The sequence below is a fragment of the Haemaphysalis longicornis genome, unplaced genomic scaffold (genome assembly GCF_048455015.1).
Source record: "Haemaphysalis longicornis isolate Haplotype H1 unplaced genomic scaffold, Haemaphysalis longicornis Haplotype H1 scaffold_2, whole genome shotgun sequence".
In the NCBI taxonomy this organism is placed as follows: Eukaryota; Metazoa; Arthropoda; class Arachnida; order Ixodida; family Ixodidae; genus Haemaphysalis; species Haemaphysalis longicornis.
The window spans coordinates 266,183,017-266,200,728 of record NW_027526295.1 but is presented as its reverse complement, the minus strand read 5'-3'; the positions used below and the strand labels follow the sequence as shown (position 1 = coordinate 266,200,728).

General features: G+C 47.1%; 2 protein-coding genes across 4 annotated transcripts in view; one reads left to right on the top strand and one right to left on the bottom strand.

Moving 5' to 3' along the window:
• Positions 1 to 1,666: 1,666 nt before the first annotated feature.
• Positions 1,667 to 12,620, top strand: LOC144170658 (uncharacterized). The gene is made up of 4 exons (XM_077700589.1): positions 1,667 to 2,152; positions 8,475 to 8,753; positions 10,196 to 10,422; positions 10,591 to 12,620. The coding sequence occupies exons 2-4, from the start codon at positions 8,490 to 8,492 to the stop codon at positions 11,279 to 11,281; spliced, it is 1,182 nt and encodes a 393-aa protein (XP_077556715.1). The 5' UTR covers positions 1,667 to 2,152; positions 8,475 to 8,489; the 3' UTR covers positions 11,282 to 12,620.
• Positions 12,621 to 14,723: 2,103 nt separating this feature from the next.
• The window catches only part of LOC144170657 (neurobeachin-like protein 1), a 90,634-nt gene continuing 87,645 nt past the window's right edge, over positions 14,724 to 17,712 (bottom strand). For all 3 annotated transcript variants that reach the window (XM_077700586.1, XM_077700587.1, XM_077700588.1), the window contains one exon: positions 14,724 to 17,104. In XM_077700586.1, coding sequence (XP_077556712.1) covers positions 16,960 to 17,104 — 145 coding nt within the window. In that variant the 3' untranslated portion in view covers positions 14,724 to 16,959. The remainder of the gene's footprint in view (positions 17,105 to 17,712) is intronic.

Sequence of the window (17,712 nt, the reverse complement as noted above, 5' to 3'; positions counted from 1 at the left end):
ATGTGTTGAGCATTCTTGGTAGTCGGTTCTCGAGCATTTGTTGTCCGTAAGATGTCCTGTATGTCAAAACGCGAAGATGTTGGTTTGTCCGTCTGTAACGCGATTCAGCCGTCCGACTGGTTTAATGCGAAGTATACAGGATGTCCCAGCTATCACGCACCAAGATTTAAAAAAAAAAAAAAAGAGCAATGGCGTTTCTAGAAGAAGACCTGTGTGTCCAGTACAGTGAAGTAGCGGGCAGGTATTTTTTCGTTAATGAGACTAAATAATTAATTGTAATTAATTATCTAACTCGAGAAGCATTCCCCGAATCAATAAGGTGTCAATGAGGCACCTGTACCCACAAGAGGCATCTAACTGTGGTATTTTCAGCGACGAGCTAATTGCGTGGTCATGTAGTCTGACTGATAAGGAAACCCCGCGAAATATGAAAAATAACACGTGACGGCGCTCCCGCCCGCCTCGTATAGCAATGTCATCAAACAGGCTGCCTCGAGTTAGCCAGAATGAAATTAGGAAAATAATGTTCAAATAAGAAACACACGCGCCCCGCGAAACTTGCTGTTGCTGCTCCTTCCTCGCATGCCATTGTAAGGTGATGCGCTGTCTCTTCGGGCGGGTGACAGGGGAAGCAGTTACTTTCAATCAGCTTATTTGAGGGCGCTACTTCATAAGGCGGGCGGGAGCGCCGTCACGTGGTATTTTTTTTTTTTAATATTTCGCGAGGTTTCTTTATCAATCGAGTACGCAATTAGTTCGTCGCTGAAAATACCGCAGTTAGATGCCTCTCGTGGGTACCTAGAAGTGCCATTGGCACCTTAATGATTCGGAGAGTACTTCTCGAGTTAGATGATTAATTACAATTATTTAATTAAGCCTCATTAATGAAAAAAATTACTGTCGCCTCTCCACGGTACTGGAAACATTATGCACTAGGTTTTCTTTGAAAACTGCTGTCATGGCTCATACGTCTCCACATTATTCCACGCAAAAGTAACCTCACGTATATTTTAGAAAAAAGTGTAAGAACACCGGCGTTCTTTTAATTGAATAGACGTCGGATTGGTTTTTACGACAGCAAATGAAAAAAAAAAAAAAAACGCGTTGAAAACAGTGTCGGGCAGGGACGAGATAAAAGCAAACATTGAAACACGAGATGTCGCCCCGTTCTAAGCGAAAAAAAAAATAGAAAGAAAAGGATATATAGTGTGAACGCGGGAGAATTGAATTGAACAAACCTCCATTGCATTCATGATGGGAGGAGCAGGGGGGGGGGGGGGGGGAGAGGAGAACGAGTGCAGCGGAAGCAAAGACAGAAGACGATGGTCTTTCGATTACTTTTTTTCACGAATTTTTCGATGTTGCAATGAAGACGAAGGAAACGCCCGCAAGTACGTATGCAATGCAAGTGGTAATAACGGCAGAAAAACAAGCAGAAAAAAAATTTTATATTATTTACCGGTTCCAGCCGCCCTTCCAGTTCAAAACAAACTCGCGTGCTAACGGGAAAAGCCAACTCCATGCGGCTGGTGTGCGCCCTCCGTGCGGTTTGCGGCGGGCAAACACCAGGCTTCCGCGGCATGTGGCAAAACACGAGGGGGTTGAGGGGAAAGAAGGCAGCAGAGAGGGCCGAGCGGAGCGGCACAGCGTGCTTTGCTCGTACGTGAATAGATGGCGGCACCCGTCACGCTCTCGGTCGTAACTTCTCCATCTGCACGCCGGCAGCATTTTTGCTCGTTTTTCTTGTTCCCTCCTCTTCCCTTTAACCACTCCGAAAGACCGGCTGAGCTGGCGGCGGCGTGAGGGGATCAAGCGGCCCGGCGGCACTGCGCGCACGATCTGGCGGTTGCTGCTGCAGGTTCGAGCGACTCGAGGGGCGCGACGCTCTCTCGCACGAAGAAACCAGTTTGTGTGTACACCGCTTGCGGACAACGGCGTACTACCTGACGGCGCAAAGCCGAGACGTCGGTGCAACTCGATCTGGGCGAAGCTGCATCGGATGTCGGAGAATGGAACGCCAGGAATCGTCGGCTGGCTGTACGCGCTGACGAAGCACGCTGGCGCGTTCATTCTTCGTTGCCCACTCGGAGTTCAAAGCTCCGGGAGCGGTGGCCCCCTGCACGGGCGTCCCTGCCACGTCCGTTGACGTCCTGTGAGTTCTCTTCGTGTTCCCCTTGTGTGCGCGCCCTGACTCGTTCGCTTGCTCCGGTTTTCGCTTGTCGCTCCCCTCGGAAGCGCCTGTTCCAGGAAAAGATTCGTACTGTGTACGGGCTCAATTGTTCTTCAGGGACACATGTCGATGACTCATAGGCAGCGCGGCAGTTTATGTTGTAGGAAGAGCCGCTGCGAGTGATAGGAGATCGCGATTGGTCTGTGACTCAGCCGAACCCTTGTGGCGCTCCTCCGTCGGTCGCCAGCGCACTTGACCCGCGACCGTGTTACGGTCAAGACGAGGTCAGCTAAATGAAGCGCAACCGGCAGCACTTGGGCGCCGTCCTGTCACTTCCCAGTCCTCGACCCCGGTGAGACCGGGCCGTGGCCACTAAACTTACGCGTAGGGTTAAGTGTTCCTTCTAAAAGTGTTATGATCGTTTCCCGTCGCACGTGCGCTTTATTAAATTAAACTTTTACAACGCGCGAGACCCCTTGTGTTTTCCAACACGTGCATGCGCATTGTTTTGGTTCCGACGTTGCCGATCACTTCACAAAGCACGTAGCGGAAATAGCGCCGACGCTCTGGAAAAGTTAGCCGGAGCTTCTACCCTGTTCCGCATTGTGTGCTTCCTTGTGTTTTTTTTTTTTTTTTTTTTTTTTTTTTTTTACTTTTCTTTGCTGGGGGCCTGCCACGTTCCGTCTTGCGTTCGGCTAACGGATGGCACGAGCACTATTTTCGATCCCTCTATAGATCACAAGAGACAGGCACGAGTGAGTACGAAGTTCGTCGAGCTCAGAGGGGAACCGAGATCCGGTTACTCCAAAGAACATGCTTTGGCGCTAAACAGAGACACGTGTTCTTCCAAAAACAAAAATGTTTTTGAAGAAAGACAGAACTGAAGGAAGAAGCCAGGCGGGCTGCTTTCGCTTTTCTGAAGGGGCCCGTTGGAGGGACCTGCGCGGGTTATTTTCGGTTCGGAACCCGCGGGAAGAATACATGCTTGATTGGTTCGAATAAAGGGTGAATGGCCCTCGTACGACGGCTATAAACGACACTTGATGGCGGGCGCATTGTGTCCTTAATACCGGGAATCGCTGGCCCAATCAATGGCAGAAAGCACTCTTGAAAAGGGCTTTGTGTTCTGGTTATGCTAGCCTATTCTTTTTCTGGCGAGCGAGTCATCAAACAAAGAGCAAATGTGTGGTTAATACTGCAGTCTCTTCCCAGTGCAAGAACCCAAAACTTTTTTGCACAAAAGGCAGAAGTTCCTCTGTGGTATGGAACGCTTGAAACATGAGGCCACCAATACATTGTTCACCTTCAAGTGTAGGAAGGTGCGCACAACGGTGTAAAGGACAATGCAAGACACGCCCAAGTTCGTTTTATGTAGTGTCCACTGGAATGATTCTGCAGGTGCACTGGTTCTGTTAATTTTATTTATCACCTAATTCAACCTAGTAAGCCTTGGTAAATTCATTTGTTTCTTTCTGCTGAAGTCATTTTTAAAAAATTGACAAACTTTGGTAGCCTCATTAAGATCGAATTTAATAGTAATTGCTTGCCCAAACGGTTGGTTCCCCGACAGATTATTGAAGGCTGTTTTATCAAAGAGATGCCTTTTTTATCATACGTCAGTTTATGAAACTGTCTATGTCTGTTTTAGTGAAATTAAGGTTATGTTGCTTTCATAGCCTTTTTCAGTTCTTTATTCTTTTGCCATTCCGTAACATTATCTACAGATGTTTCCACCTGATAATGCCTCCACGATGAATTACATGCCTCCAATGTGCATTTACAAATTTAAAATATATATGTGTATATAGACAGAAATAAGGGTTAGCAGTCAAGAAAACCTCGGAAAGCAAAAGGAAGGATGTAGTAGGTCATTGAAACAGATAAGGAATTTGGAAAGACAGAAAGAAAGTGGAGAAAAAATGCCCGCCGGGTAAGATCCGAACCCACAACCTCCAGAATACGCGTCTAGTGCGATGACCACTACACTACCGGCGGGGCTGTCTTCCCCTCCACTTTCTGGATGACCACTAAGCTACCGGCTGGGCTGTTTTCCCCTCCACTTCTGGAGGGGAAAATATTCTGGAGGTCGTAGGTTCGGATCCCACCTGGCAGGCTTTTTAGATGCGAAGCATCTAATGCTCGGGGATGTGTCCCTCTCTCTCTCGTCATTGTGCGCCGTCCGCACTCTACTGCGCATGCGCGTCTCTTCAGCCCCATCAGCGTTTAGGCTGATGTCACCGCAGTCCACTATAAAAAGAAATAGTTAGGCGGCGCCCGGTTTCGATCCCACGACTCTCTGGCCGCAACGGGAGGTGCGTGGTGCTCTTCCCACTGCGCTACAAACCGAGACAGGAGCATGTGCTACGAACGCGCCTTATGTCCATCACTCATTCAAACTACGTCGAGAAGCTACTGATACAACGAAGGCATGCGAAGCTTAACGTCAACGGAAACGACGAACTGAAAACTAATGGAAACTTCAGTCGACCCTATGGCTGCTTTGCATACTACTCAGGGTTCCCCTACAGGAAGATGGTGTAATTTTTTATTCTTCTCCACTTTCTTTCTGTCTTTCCAAAGTCCTTATCTGTTTCAATAACCTTCTTCAAAAGGCATGGGTTCGGTCCCCACTCTGGGCGCGTTTTTCTTTCTTTCGTTGTTACGTAAATTTAAAATTTGTTAACTTCACTAACCGTAGTAAAACAAGCCTAAGCATTCCCTTATGACTCCTTAGGTGTTGAAGACTGCCAAGCTATCTTTCTGTATATATATAGTGAATCATAGTAGGAAATGAGGGACGCGTTGAAATAAGACAGAACTAAGGGTTGGCAGTCAAGAAAACCTCGGGAAAGCAAAGGGGATGATGTGGTAGGTCATTGAAACAGATAAAGAAGTTGTATATATATATATATATATATATACACACACACACACACACACACACACACACCTTGAACCGAAAAAATACTGGTGCGATTACGGTTCTGGTTCAGGCGAAATCATTTCGTTCCGGTTCAACAAAATCACGTACCGAACCGGTTCAAGCTCCCGAACCAGTTCGCGAACCGGTTTGATGAGTTGGATTATCGCTGAAATTAGAAAAAAAACATTTAGTTGTTTAGAATGACAGTCAAATCAAAATACAAACAAGAATTCGAAATGCGGCTGTTCCCCAAGGGTAGTAGTGGAATTGCAAAGCAAACTTTATACAATTACGAGATATTAGAAAAACAGTTGAAGTGGCGACAATTTACCACCGACTTTCTGACCCAGACTTGTCCTAGCGACTATTCATAAAGCCACTGCCAAGAGATATGACTGTGGGATATATTTTCTACCCTTTTCTTTTTTTGTTGAAATCGCAGTCGTCGCTATGGAATCGCCCATCACGGTAACCTTGAAGCCTTAAATTTAGGCCTGCATACTGGCGCGTTCAAATACCAGCACTCAATACCAATGGCGCACATTTTTAATATTGGTAACTAAACAGAAAAATCCTGCAACAGGCACATAAATACTAACAATAAATTAGATGATTTGGTCACCCTGAATAATTTGTTAGCTGTCACCTTAGCAAATGTGTTAGCCACACTTTTGTTAAAAGTAAGCTTTAGTTAATGCTCAGTCACTGCATTATTGCTCTGACCACTGCAATTCCTTTTGCGATAGCTATACCGGATGTGTGCATTACAATCAGTATGTCATCGTACCGCCTGATCCCTGGCCATCGTTCCGTGTGCTACATTGCGGAATCTTATAACAGATTATGCTGTTGCAAAATGAAAGGGAAATTTGACGCGCGGAGCATGAGATGGGACTTTTTTGGGTAGACTCTCTTTAATTCGTCCACAGCAGTACTCCCCTCCGGAACGAGTAGCAGAAGAAGTAATGAAACGAGTTGGGCAGTCAGTACAAGTGCACCTTCGGAAAAAAGCAGATCTGAAAGAGACAAAACTGCATCAGCAGCAAACAGCTTAGCCACTGAGCAGCTCCTGCGGTCACACTTGTCAAGTATTAACAATTTGCAGGTGTCGGACCTTTTAAAAAAATTACGAAATGCAAACATTTTGCACACATCGGGGGTGGGCTTTCGCTGTTGCACAGTGGAGCACTCCTTCAGCCTGATTGCTCCAAGAAAGTCGCAGCTAGGAAAGGGCAAAGTCATTTTATATCCCCTGCAAGCTGCCGATAATGACATTTCGTTTGGTCAGCTTGCACTACGCTCGCGCTTCCAGCAGCAACAGACCATTGCTACATTGGTGCTCGTTCATTTCCCCTGTTGTTACATAGAGCGTGATAATGTTCAATTGTCTGGAGAGGAAAGTGCGCGAGCGGGTACGAAGTTGATGGTACGTGAAAGAAAAAAAGGCCTGAATTGCATTGACTGTGCAATATCAACAATGGAGGGTCAAACCGTTTCGGCATGAACCGGTAACCGTTATTTCTTTTTTCGGTTCAGTTCCGGTTCGACACCCTGATATATATATATATATATATATATATATATATATTTCGCACTACGCAATGTCAGCAGAGACATAATAAGGGAAACACTGAAAGCAGAGTTGTCACTGTATTGAATGCGCGAAGTGGTGCGATCATATAGAACGAGAAGCACCACAACGATCACAGGATCATGCTTCTTGGCAGTAACTTTGGTCGGCAGCCGCCATAGCATAAACAGTTCTTGTGCCATCATAAGTTCGCCACGAAAGTGGCTTGCGAGTAACCACTCCTCTGTCTGATTTCTTTTTTTTTTACCTCCATTATTTGCTAGGTTGAAGTATTTTTGTGATCGGGACAAAGCAGCCGTCTTAATGAACGCAACTTGTATTTTGTCCTCGTGGCCCCTTTAAGGGTCTAAAACTTGCTGCATTTTTGCGCATTATGCAAATGCAATTTTGGATTTAAATGCGCTTCTTTCATAGCAAAAAGGTATGCAAGCATATGAGCAAGCAGCGCACTCTCCCTACACCCACCAGTTGCAGTTTACAAACCTGCAGACCAACTGATATTTGATTTTATTTCATGTTCCTTGGTACATGAAAAGGTGGTAGAAAAAGCCATCCAGTGGCAGTTAGACGGGGGGCCCCTGGCCCCTGTAGAATGGGCAACGACTCTCAGCAGCACATTCATGGCTGTTGAGAGCCATTGGCCTCATACAGCTAACACTTTAAAAGTGGAAAGTGCATGTAGGTACTGATGTGTTAAAACATGACATGAGTGAGTTTAAAAAATTCTGACTGAAGTTAGTTCTTGTCCCCCACCAGATTAGGTGTACAGTGAACCCTGATGTAACAATAAAAACTTGATTTCTTTCTGTTTGTCCACAGCAATTAAAATATTTGTGAACTTGATGTTATGAACAATACTGATCATCTCACCCAAGTTTATGAAGGTTTTCTGAATAATGAACGTGCGAAACGAAAATAAAAGAATGACGCCTTTGCACTGAACCTGAGCTTTGGTGGCTACTTAAGCGGTGATGCCAGCCCAGCCATGGATGCAACCTAGACAACTCGCAGGAAGACAGAAATTGGCAACCTCTGGCCAGTGTAGTGGATGTGCCGAAGAATGGCAATATGCCTATTGTGTGCCAGCGGCTAGTATCACAGTATATTTCGTCCATCTCTTGATGTGATTTGCTGAATGCTAACTGTTTCAGTAATGGTTACTCTAAACTGTAGGAAGTGTGTAATGGCTTTGCTTATCAGCCATAACAAAGGCCAGCAGACCTTCTTGCCATGAAATAAATTTCTAGTTTGCAAGACATTTACGGAATATACGAACATTCGGCGTTTCCCGTTGACTTTGTAAAATTGGGGCTCCACTGCAAATGCTAAAGCTATTAACAAGCTACAATGGGGCACTAGAAGTTTATTAGAGCAAAGGCTTTACTACACCATGTCTCACAAGGTCATTCATCGTGTCGCAATGACCCTTGAGCCACCGGAGCGCAAGTGAGGCAAGTGTGACAGCACACCATGTCATCCGTTGCGGAAAGGCACTGCAGCAGCGCTTGCTCAAAGCTTTGCCGCTGCGGTACCGCGTGACTAGGCGATAGTTTGATGGCTGCTTTGCTGGTGCTTGGTCTCGCCATTTGGTCTCAGTCTCTGTGCGTGCTCAGTCTTCAGCACAAGCGACGGGCTGAATCCAGTCATCCAGTAGCGAAGCTTTCGTGAGACATTGTGCGTGTAGTCTGCAAAACCAGGCCAAACCATGGTTCTTCGCTGACCCATTTTTTGTGCAAAGTTGTGCATGTGCCCCGACTTGAAGCTGTACTACCTCTGCTTTGCCTCCGTAGGTGGTGCCACCCAACATGCCGCAGCGGGGGGAGAGTGGCCGGGGTGGCTGCCTGTGGTGCAGCAGCCCGACGTGCACGGGCCTGCTGCTGGGTGCGGTAGCGTCGGTGCTGGTCATTGGCGGCATCTTCCTGGCCTTCCACAACTGGGACTACAACTGGCTGCTGGTGACAGCCATCGGGTCCCTGCTAGTCCTCATTGCTGCCGCCGTGCCCTTCTGCAGCCACGAGCGGGGGGGAAGGAGGCCCCTCCACGCCAAGCGGGGGGTTGGCGTGCACATGGTCAGTTGGGGGGCCCTCGGGACTGGGAATGGAAGAGATGTGAATGGTATGGAGCTATTGTGCCACGTTCAACCTCCCATCTTGTTTTGTGCGAGGGTGGTTCTGAAAGTGGCACGACAGTCTACACAGCTTTACTGACCTCAGTTAGGGCTGTTAGGGCAACTTTTCATATGTGAAAAAATACCATTCACCCTAGTCTTCGTTGCTCGTGGTGCAGTTGCTGTGGAAAAAGAAAAGAAGGAATTGACAATAGAGGGAAGCTCTAATTGAGCATTGCTAGAGTGGTGCAAAGTATGCGCTGGATCAAAAGTGTACCGTGGTGAAGACAAAATCCAAACCCTAATAGGTCGGCAGCGCTCGCCCGTGGCCGAGTGGTTTGGAGCGTTAGGTATGTCAGCGTAAGTGTTTTGCAAGTCACAAGTTCGAATCCCCGCGGGTACATGCTTTTTTTTTTTATAAGTAAACTTTTTCCTTTTCCGCCGATGTTTTCTATACTGAGTTCACCTTTTTTTGGGCCGCAACGTTCACTGCGCCACGAACTAGTTCACAGAACGCGCGCAGGCTGGCACTGGCGCACTAGCGAGTTCTCGTTGGCGTGCTGATGCCATAAGCACCGACTGCTTGCGGGCAGTGGGCACAGGCCAGCATCAACAGACCCTTGGCCTGGTGCGAACACGCTTTTTACGATACAGGCATGAGTGAGGCAAGCTCCAAATATAGGGGAAAAGCGCATGGCATTTGAGCATCTGCGGGGACGAGGAGGGTGTTCATGCACTGCGTAGGCCTCGGCTAGTGAATGCTACGATTCCAAGCCGTCCTGGGAGGCTTATGTTATGCATTTTACAGCCGACAACATGGCAGAAGCGCGGTACGATGATTACTGAGATATTGAGAATGCCCATCCAACAACGCCATTGGTTGTGTTTTACAGAACCGAAACCGAAACTTGTTTGATTGCTAACCTTGGGCATCGTCCAATCACGGTGCCCCCTCCTCCCAACGTCACAGCCTTAGTTGGTGCAGCCGCCGCAAAGCGCGCATGGTAGTTTTTCTTCTTTCGCGCTTTGTAAAATATTTACCGATTTGTCAAGCGGATAAACGATGAAAAGTGTGCTAATTTGAGCCTGTCTACACAGTGCAAGCAAAAACGGGAGCTTGACAAATTCACTTCAGTGTCCCTTTAATGCCAAAGCGACACTGATGCTGTATCACGGCTGATGGAAAAGCTTTACTTGCTTTTCCTTTAACTTGCTAAAGAAAATACAGGTTTTTCTTTTAGCTTCAACGGCCTGCTGGATAGGCAGCTTTAGAACCAGCAGCAAACAGTAAACCTTAAAATAACGGAGGGTGTTTGTTACTGATGTAACAAGTTTGCACCGATCGACTCTCTCCAGGCTGTTGAAGCAACCTGCTTACCTTTGGCTGCAAATTGTTTTTTTCAGGCCAACAGCGAAACGCTGCCGTCGGCTCCGCCTTTGAGTGCCACTTACTCTGTGAGCCAGCTCTCACTGAACATCCTGCCTCCTTTGTACCCTGGGTGCGAAGAACTGCCACCAAGTCCACAGAGCAGTCCACCCAATGGTGTTCCAGTCAACCACATCATGAACATCAATGGCCAGAGCTACCTCCTGCTGCCCATTGTTTCACCCACCACACAAACAAACAACAGGTATGTCGAGGGCTGGCAATGGTAGTGCCTTCTCGCAGTGAGCTGGGCCAGAATTGTGAAAGAATGCTTGCATCTAAGCACAAGACATTTGAAACTGTGTTAAGCTGACCTTTGATATGCTACAGTGCGGGTTATTAAAAGCAGTTCCCTACCTTTTGCCCCTTGCAGCACCACGACAGAGGCGCAAAATCCGTGCTACTCGGCTGCGTTGACCTGCCTTCAAGTCGCACTGCCATCAAAGCAAGAAGACGAGCAGACTGAGCTCAGCTCTGAAGCTGCAGTGTCAGATTCTGCGGTCACCGCTCCTTCCGTACCGGTGACCCAAAGGGACCTTCTGTGCGAGTCTCCCCCAGCGGACGACACCACGTCCCCTTTGCGGTCAACGAATGTGTCCAGCCCCCCCGCCATCCAAGTGTTTGATGCCATTCCGCTAGCAACGCCAGTGCCGGAGCGGCAGGAGCCAAGTGTGGTCGCCGGCAGTCTAGAACGAAGCACTAGGGTCAGTAGAACAAACTCTTTCAGTGACACAGGGACAATCGACCTCCAAGACTCTTCCCTGCCAGACGACCTGCTTGGTGGCTCTGAGAGCGACGTCATCGTCAGCGACCAACTGCCCCTCATCGTCATCGAGCCGGAGGGCAGTGAGACGGTTCAGCAGGGCAGTCATAACGACTCTGCACAAAGCACTAATGCTTCTCAGGCAGAGAATGACACGGACTTTCTACTGGCAGTGGCAGCAGATGCCAGTGATGTGGACGACGACGATCGCCTCGTTGGGGCTACCCCGCCTCCGAGCTACGACGAAGTGGCGAGCGAACGCAATCCGAGTGCATTTGAAGGTTCCTTCGGAACACTGTGATTGGCTGAAAGTATGGTGGCCACAGTGGCACCTTGGCGAAGGGCCTCAGGCCATTTCTTACCCTGCGGTTTTCGGACAGTGGCTGCAATTGACCAATACAGACTGCATGCTGTTTGTGAAGCATTCTCTGGTGTTTTAACGCTTGGACAGTTCGTGACCTTGCCTCTAATGCTCTGCTGGATTCGGAGTATGTGTGCTGATGGGATTAAAGGCCCGTTCACACTTGTGATGAGAGCGACAGGAGATTCGTCGCTTTGTCGCACGACGATCGTTTTTGCCGAGATCAGAACCAATTTTTGTCACCGCGCGACAAAGCGACAGAATTCCCGTCGCTTTCGCTTGCAAGTGTGAACGAGCCTTAAGCCTGTGCTAGGCTTAGGTGTCTGGGTGTACAGTGCTTGGCAAGGTGAACAGGGTGCATGCTTTCTGAAGCAACGTGTTTCTGTTTCCAAGAAACACCAAGCTGTGTAGTTTTGCTCTCGTGAACAGGGTTTTTTACGCAAAGATGCGAGGCAGAAGGCAAGTTTTACACTTTTGACCTGTGTGTGCATTGCTAATGTACCCAAGAGATTGTGTGAAAGGGAGAGCAGATAGCAAATGAAGACAGCCCTCGACAGCGTCTGAACTACCTCTTTTAGTCTCTGCGTGAACCTGGCGTCATCTCCAGGGTCAACTAAGTTTTTCACCATCCTGACGTGGCAATAAAGGCAGCTTGTTTGAGTGGCTAGAAATATATGAACGACATAATGCAAGTGTGGAACCAGGTCTGTACAGATCAAGTATTCAACAGAGCAACAATAGTTGAATAGGATAATGCTAGTGGAACCAGTGCAAGCAGCTATAAGCAATATTTTGTGCCGCAAAATTTTCCTGCTCTGGATGTTGTCCCTACTTTTACAATGAAGACAACTGCAGCTAGGCAAATTGCATTCACAAGACTGCTGAAATAGCCGCCGTGAAAAGGGCTTCAGTCTGCTAAACTATGGATAATTTAGCTTGTTTTAATGATGCTCAAGAGAAGCGTGGTGTGTATTTGTTACTTCATTGATATTTGCGACGCATACCCGAGTTTATACTCGCTTATAAAACCAATGAAAACATTTTTTTTTGTATGTGCGGTGGACATAGTTTTTTGTAGCAATTATTCCTGAATATTCTCACATATATTTTGACTGAGGCTTTAGCTGCGAAAAAATCTGAGCTATTTTTATACACTCTTTTGATAGACCAGCGCCAAGGTGTTTTTGGCTTGGCTTGTTGAATGAACCAAGAGCAAGGGTCCAAGTAACCGCTCATTTTGTCACTGCCTTGAAGAAATAAATATTTTGAAAAAATACTTTCCTGTGTGTGCAGTGAAAACCAGTGCATGTTTGGCCACTGCGAAGGTACACAAATGGGACACAAATTAATATACCGGAATTTGTGAAGCGCTGCTCCTGGCAGTTCACACAAAGGTTTAGAATGACACTCAACAAGCACCAGAATGCCGTTCATGTTTGCAACAACGTATGTGTTTCTTTTCAACAAGAGGCAATTTGAAGTCTTGGATGGAATGGAGGTGTTTTGTATTAGTCTTTAAAATAACGAGTTGAACCCGCTGTTGAACTACTTCGTGGAATCTTGGCGGTTTTTATCATCATCTACAGTAATTGACAATCAGGGAGACGACGTACATGGTGCCATTCACCAAGGGGCATCACCACCATGGCAAGTGCTCTCGTACTTTAAGGCCAGTTCAAGGTAATAAAGCCAGCTATTTACCCGTGGCTACCAAGGTTCAATGTCCCATCATTCAGAGAACATGCAGTACAGCAGGGTATATTGGAAATTTTGCTTCCTGCTGGAATATGCGTGCGTTGGCATTGTCAAAAAAACTAAGTCACAGCATCAAACCGACCCCAGGCCAGCAGTGGTGACCTGGCCATAACTGATGGCTTTAAAGTCTGCTGCAAAACCGCAACTGAGTGCTCTGCCTAACGACACAGGAGTCAGTGTATGTGGAGATGAATGCGCATGCGGCAGTGGGCGCTTGTTGGCGGTGACTGTTCCTGTAGATATGCCAGCATACTCGGGCATCCTTAGCTATACAGAAAAAGAATTAGCTAAATGACAGTAACGGGAATTCGAAAAGTGCTAAAAAGAATGCAGCAAAGAGTTCTTGGTACTGGTAGTGCTGAGATGCAACAGAGAGAAAAAAAATTTCACCATCTTCCCGTAGGAGAACCCTGAGTAGTATGCGAAGCAGCCATGGGGTCGACTCAAGTTCCCATTAGTTTTCAGTTCGATCGCGGCGTTGCGGGAGAAGAATGAGGGGAACGGAGCGCGCGCGCACGTCATTTATACCGTGGAGCTACAGTGGCGGCCCCAGCAGAGTATGCAGCGGCTACCATCGCGTCTCCCCTAAGCTGCTTCGCATTATCGCACGCAGAGCCACAGGCGTTGCCATTCATTGCGCAATCCAGGAGAGGAGCGTCGGAGAGGAGAGGAGGAATGCCTCGCATACTACTCGGGGTTCCCCTACGGGAAGATGACAACGGTGGTTGAACGCGAAGCTATCTTGTGATGGATTCTTTGGTAGGCCAATCCCTAGGGGCATCCTGCCGCAATCATCATCAGCGGTGCCTGGCCAGGCATGCACAGCGGGGGCGTGGTACTCGGGGTTCCCCTACGGGAAGATGACGACGGTGGTTGAACGCAAAGCTATCTCGTGATGAATTCTTTGGTTGTCCAATCCGTAGGGGCATCCTGCCACAATCATCATCAGCGGTACCTGGCCAGGCACGCGCAGTGGGGGTGTGGTACTCAGGGTTCCCCTACGGGAAGATGACGACGGTGGTTGAACGCAAAGCTATCTCGTGATGAATTCTTTGGTTGTCCAATCCGTAGGGGCATCCTGCCACAATCATCATCAGCGGTGCCTGGCCAGGCATGCGTGGTGGGGGTGTGGACGCCGCACAACAGCGCCCACACAATGGCGGAGGGAACAGGCTAGACCATAAGCTGCTTCGCATCTAAAAGAAAATCCCAATAGAGTTAATCCTTTTTTCAGAGTTCTTGCAACCATGAAAAAGAAGACCATGATGCAAGCTGAGACACCAGAAGAGGGTTAGCCACAAGGTTTTGATAGCTGGTATTCCGACAAGTGTGCGTGGCTTTGGTGGACAAGCCCATCGGGTGAGAACAGCTCATTTTTCAAGGTTGCACACTTTCAAGTCCAAAGCTCATGGGCACAAAAGCTTCTCTTTCTTCTCTTTTTTGCTGCAGGTGGTGCAGAAAAATGCACGGTATGGAAGGCAGGCATGGGCACACGCTTCGCGTGCAAATTAATGGGTTGATAAGCGACAATTTCCCAAGTTCCTGGCCCCGAAACACCAACAGCAAATGCTGCTTTCTGCATATAGTGCACCTGGTTCATTAGGCCGATGCAAAGACTGCAAAGCACTGCTGCGATTGCAATAGCTTTTATTCAGATATGTCTATTAAATAGATTGCAGTGTCCGGCATCTTCCATCACATATTTACACAAATGTACACAGTAAACTGTAAACGAGGCTTTTCATCTTATGAAACAATAAACTCCAACTGGTATATATATAAGTGTGTATATATATATATATATATATTTATATATATGTAGATGCATATAACAACCATTAGTATAAAAAAACACAACAAGTAACTGTTACGCGCAAAACTCTTGCCTGGAAAACACGTTCCTTATGAGCCTGTCCTGACTGTTTTCACATCAGACGTTTCCTGTGTGCATATAATTTTGCATAAAATGTTACGACAAGAAGGCTTCAGCACAGAAAATCACTGCACAACCAGAGCCACTCAAGAGTCGCAAGAAACGCTCCCACTTGAAGACTCGTTGCTGTGCATAAGTACGACGCCTACGGAACCCATTTGGGCGTTGAACACAATGCGCAGGTGACTTGCCAGGGCAGTTGGTGAGACCCTTCTGTGTGGTTCTTGGAGACAGGCATACCGTAATGGCCAACACCTTGTCGAAGATTAAACAGAGGCAGCTCTCAACCGGTTCAGACATAAAGTAATTGTTGCAAAGAATGGTCTACCTCTGAACTGTGTGCTACAGTCGCAATTACACTCACCAATAACAGGCATCACTACAAATTCTTCCAGCCTAGTTTAGCACCACCGCGTATATGCAACATTTTACTTGCGCTTTATAAGCACAATTATAACATTCTTACTGAGTCTGTGTTACAACGCTCACGTAGCGTTTCTTCATGGCCTCACCTAGTCTGCTATCCACAGTGGCCTGACTGCATACCAAGTCTTGTAGTACTATTTTCTATGCAACAAACGTATACTATGCTCATAAGCCTGTGCAAACATTTCCCCTGGGTAATAATGTACATTTGCGAGACGGCCTAGAAAGAACAAAGTTCTTCAGCCAGCATCTGCTAAACGACATGTAAAAATGTTCGAAACGGGTTCGAGTGCTAGACCGTACTAATGTGCTATAGATACAGACTATCATTTATAGATACATTTGAATGCACAAAGGCCTAGTTATCGTATGTGTACTTGTGGTCTGGGCACTGTATTTTCAGTACTCTAAACTGTAAGAGCACATGCTTCCTTGCTATCGTCTCAAAATGAAGCTATGCCAGAGCAACCCTATTTCACTCAAAACAAATCAGCACGTTTTCAAACACGCATAATACTTCGTTGCAACAGTAACTGCAAAACCCTGCCCACGAACAATGGGAGTTCATTAAGCCGTTCACAGTTGCAAGCGTATCAAACATTTAAAAAGTCATACCTCGAAGCACTCTTTTCTCCAGTCAGCCTATCAAGCACAATTGCCTGCTCTCACTGCTTACAGCTATCATACTCTGAAGTTGTCTGTACAACCTAACAGCAACTAACCTTATAATTTCGTCACTTGTAACACGATTGGGTTAAAATTAAAAAATGCAACAAAGAGTTTTTCATAACTACACTTACATCAAAGAGTTTGCCCCGAAGACAGGAAAGCAGGCAGCACACAATCGAGCAAAAACTTCCTCCTAAAAACAAGCCTACTTTAAAAAAAGTCTCCAACTTCACGTCACGTCTGCTCAACAATGTCCACCACATTTTCACGGTCTTGTATCAACCCATCAACCACAAACGCAAAACTCCACCCAAACAATCACTACAACAGCGGTGCCTTGTTCTGAACACTTGAACGATTGTGCATAACACATCACAGTAATTCTAAATAAGGGCTAAATCTATCGCTGACATATGGTTAGAAGAGTACCTCTGAAATCAGTGATCTAACACAGTGCAAAGTGCAACACGACAAAGCACTATTTGCAGTTACGGGCCCGTCGCCTCCTCGTAGCAGTGCACACACAACATCCTTGTGTAAATTAAGCGACAGCAGGAGCGCTCCGCTGCCATTTCACAACCAGTGCTGTCAACAAAACATAACAATACGAAGAAAACTGTTGGAGTTAGTACAGGGCTTTGCGGGACCCCAATTCCCTCTGTGCTGAACTGCGGTTGCTCACAGTGTATCAGAGAGCAAAGCATGTGAGGAGCTCCAAATGGCGCAGCCTGTGCCAAGTATTAGGAATGACTGCTCCTCGTCCATCTTCTCATCACTTGTTTCGGGCACAGGATGCCCGGGGTGCTTTTCTCGATCCACGAGCGGGAAAACTTTTTTAAGGGGAACGAAGCGACGATGTCGAGATTCCAATGACGACCAGCTTTCCGTCGCTGAGGCTGCAGATGAGGTGCGAGTGCGATGGCGTTCGAGCCACGGTCAAAATCGGTGAGCAGAGGGGCATCGACACCTTCTCAGTCAAGCTGAAAGCAAGCCGCAGAAGAAAGAGACGTTAGATACACACCTCCCAGTGTGCCCTAAAATAGAAGAGGGCAAAGCGCAGCAGAACACCGCCACATTTTTCTTCAGCTGCACTTAGGGAAAAAATAGCTCAACAAACAACAGGCATCAAATTCTAATTGTGCCAAAGCTACACCTGTGTCTATGATGTGCATTTTAAGTCGTGGATGTCAAATTAATTAAGTAGCCGACACACACCGAGTGTCGGCTACCTTACTGTGCACTGCCTCCACCAACAGCCTTCAAAACAGTGACATCATAGCACGCTGCCTTCGCCACAAGGCCATTAGCCTGGGCGAGGTAACAGGATGCCTCCTGCACAGCTGCACTTTTCAAAACAAGGACCTAAAGTGAAACTACCCTCAACTAAAGCAAGCTAAAACAGCTTGCTTCAGTAAGTGAACCAAGTGAAATTTACAGAGAATGTGGTGGCTTTTATGGTCTAACTTCAATGAGCATGTGGGGTGCCCATAATCTGGGATGAATTTTGTGCTGGTGCACTCGGTGACTCAAGTGGCTAGTACTGTATTTACTCGAATCTAGGCCGATACTTTTCTTTAAAAAGTCGTTT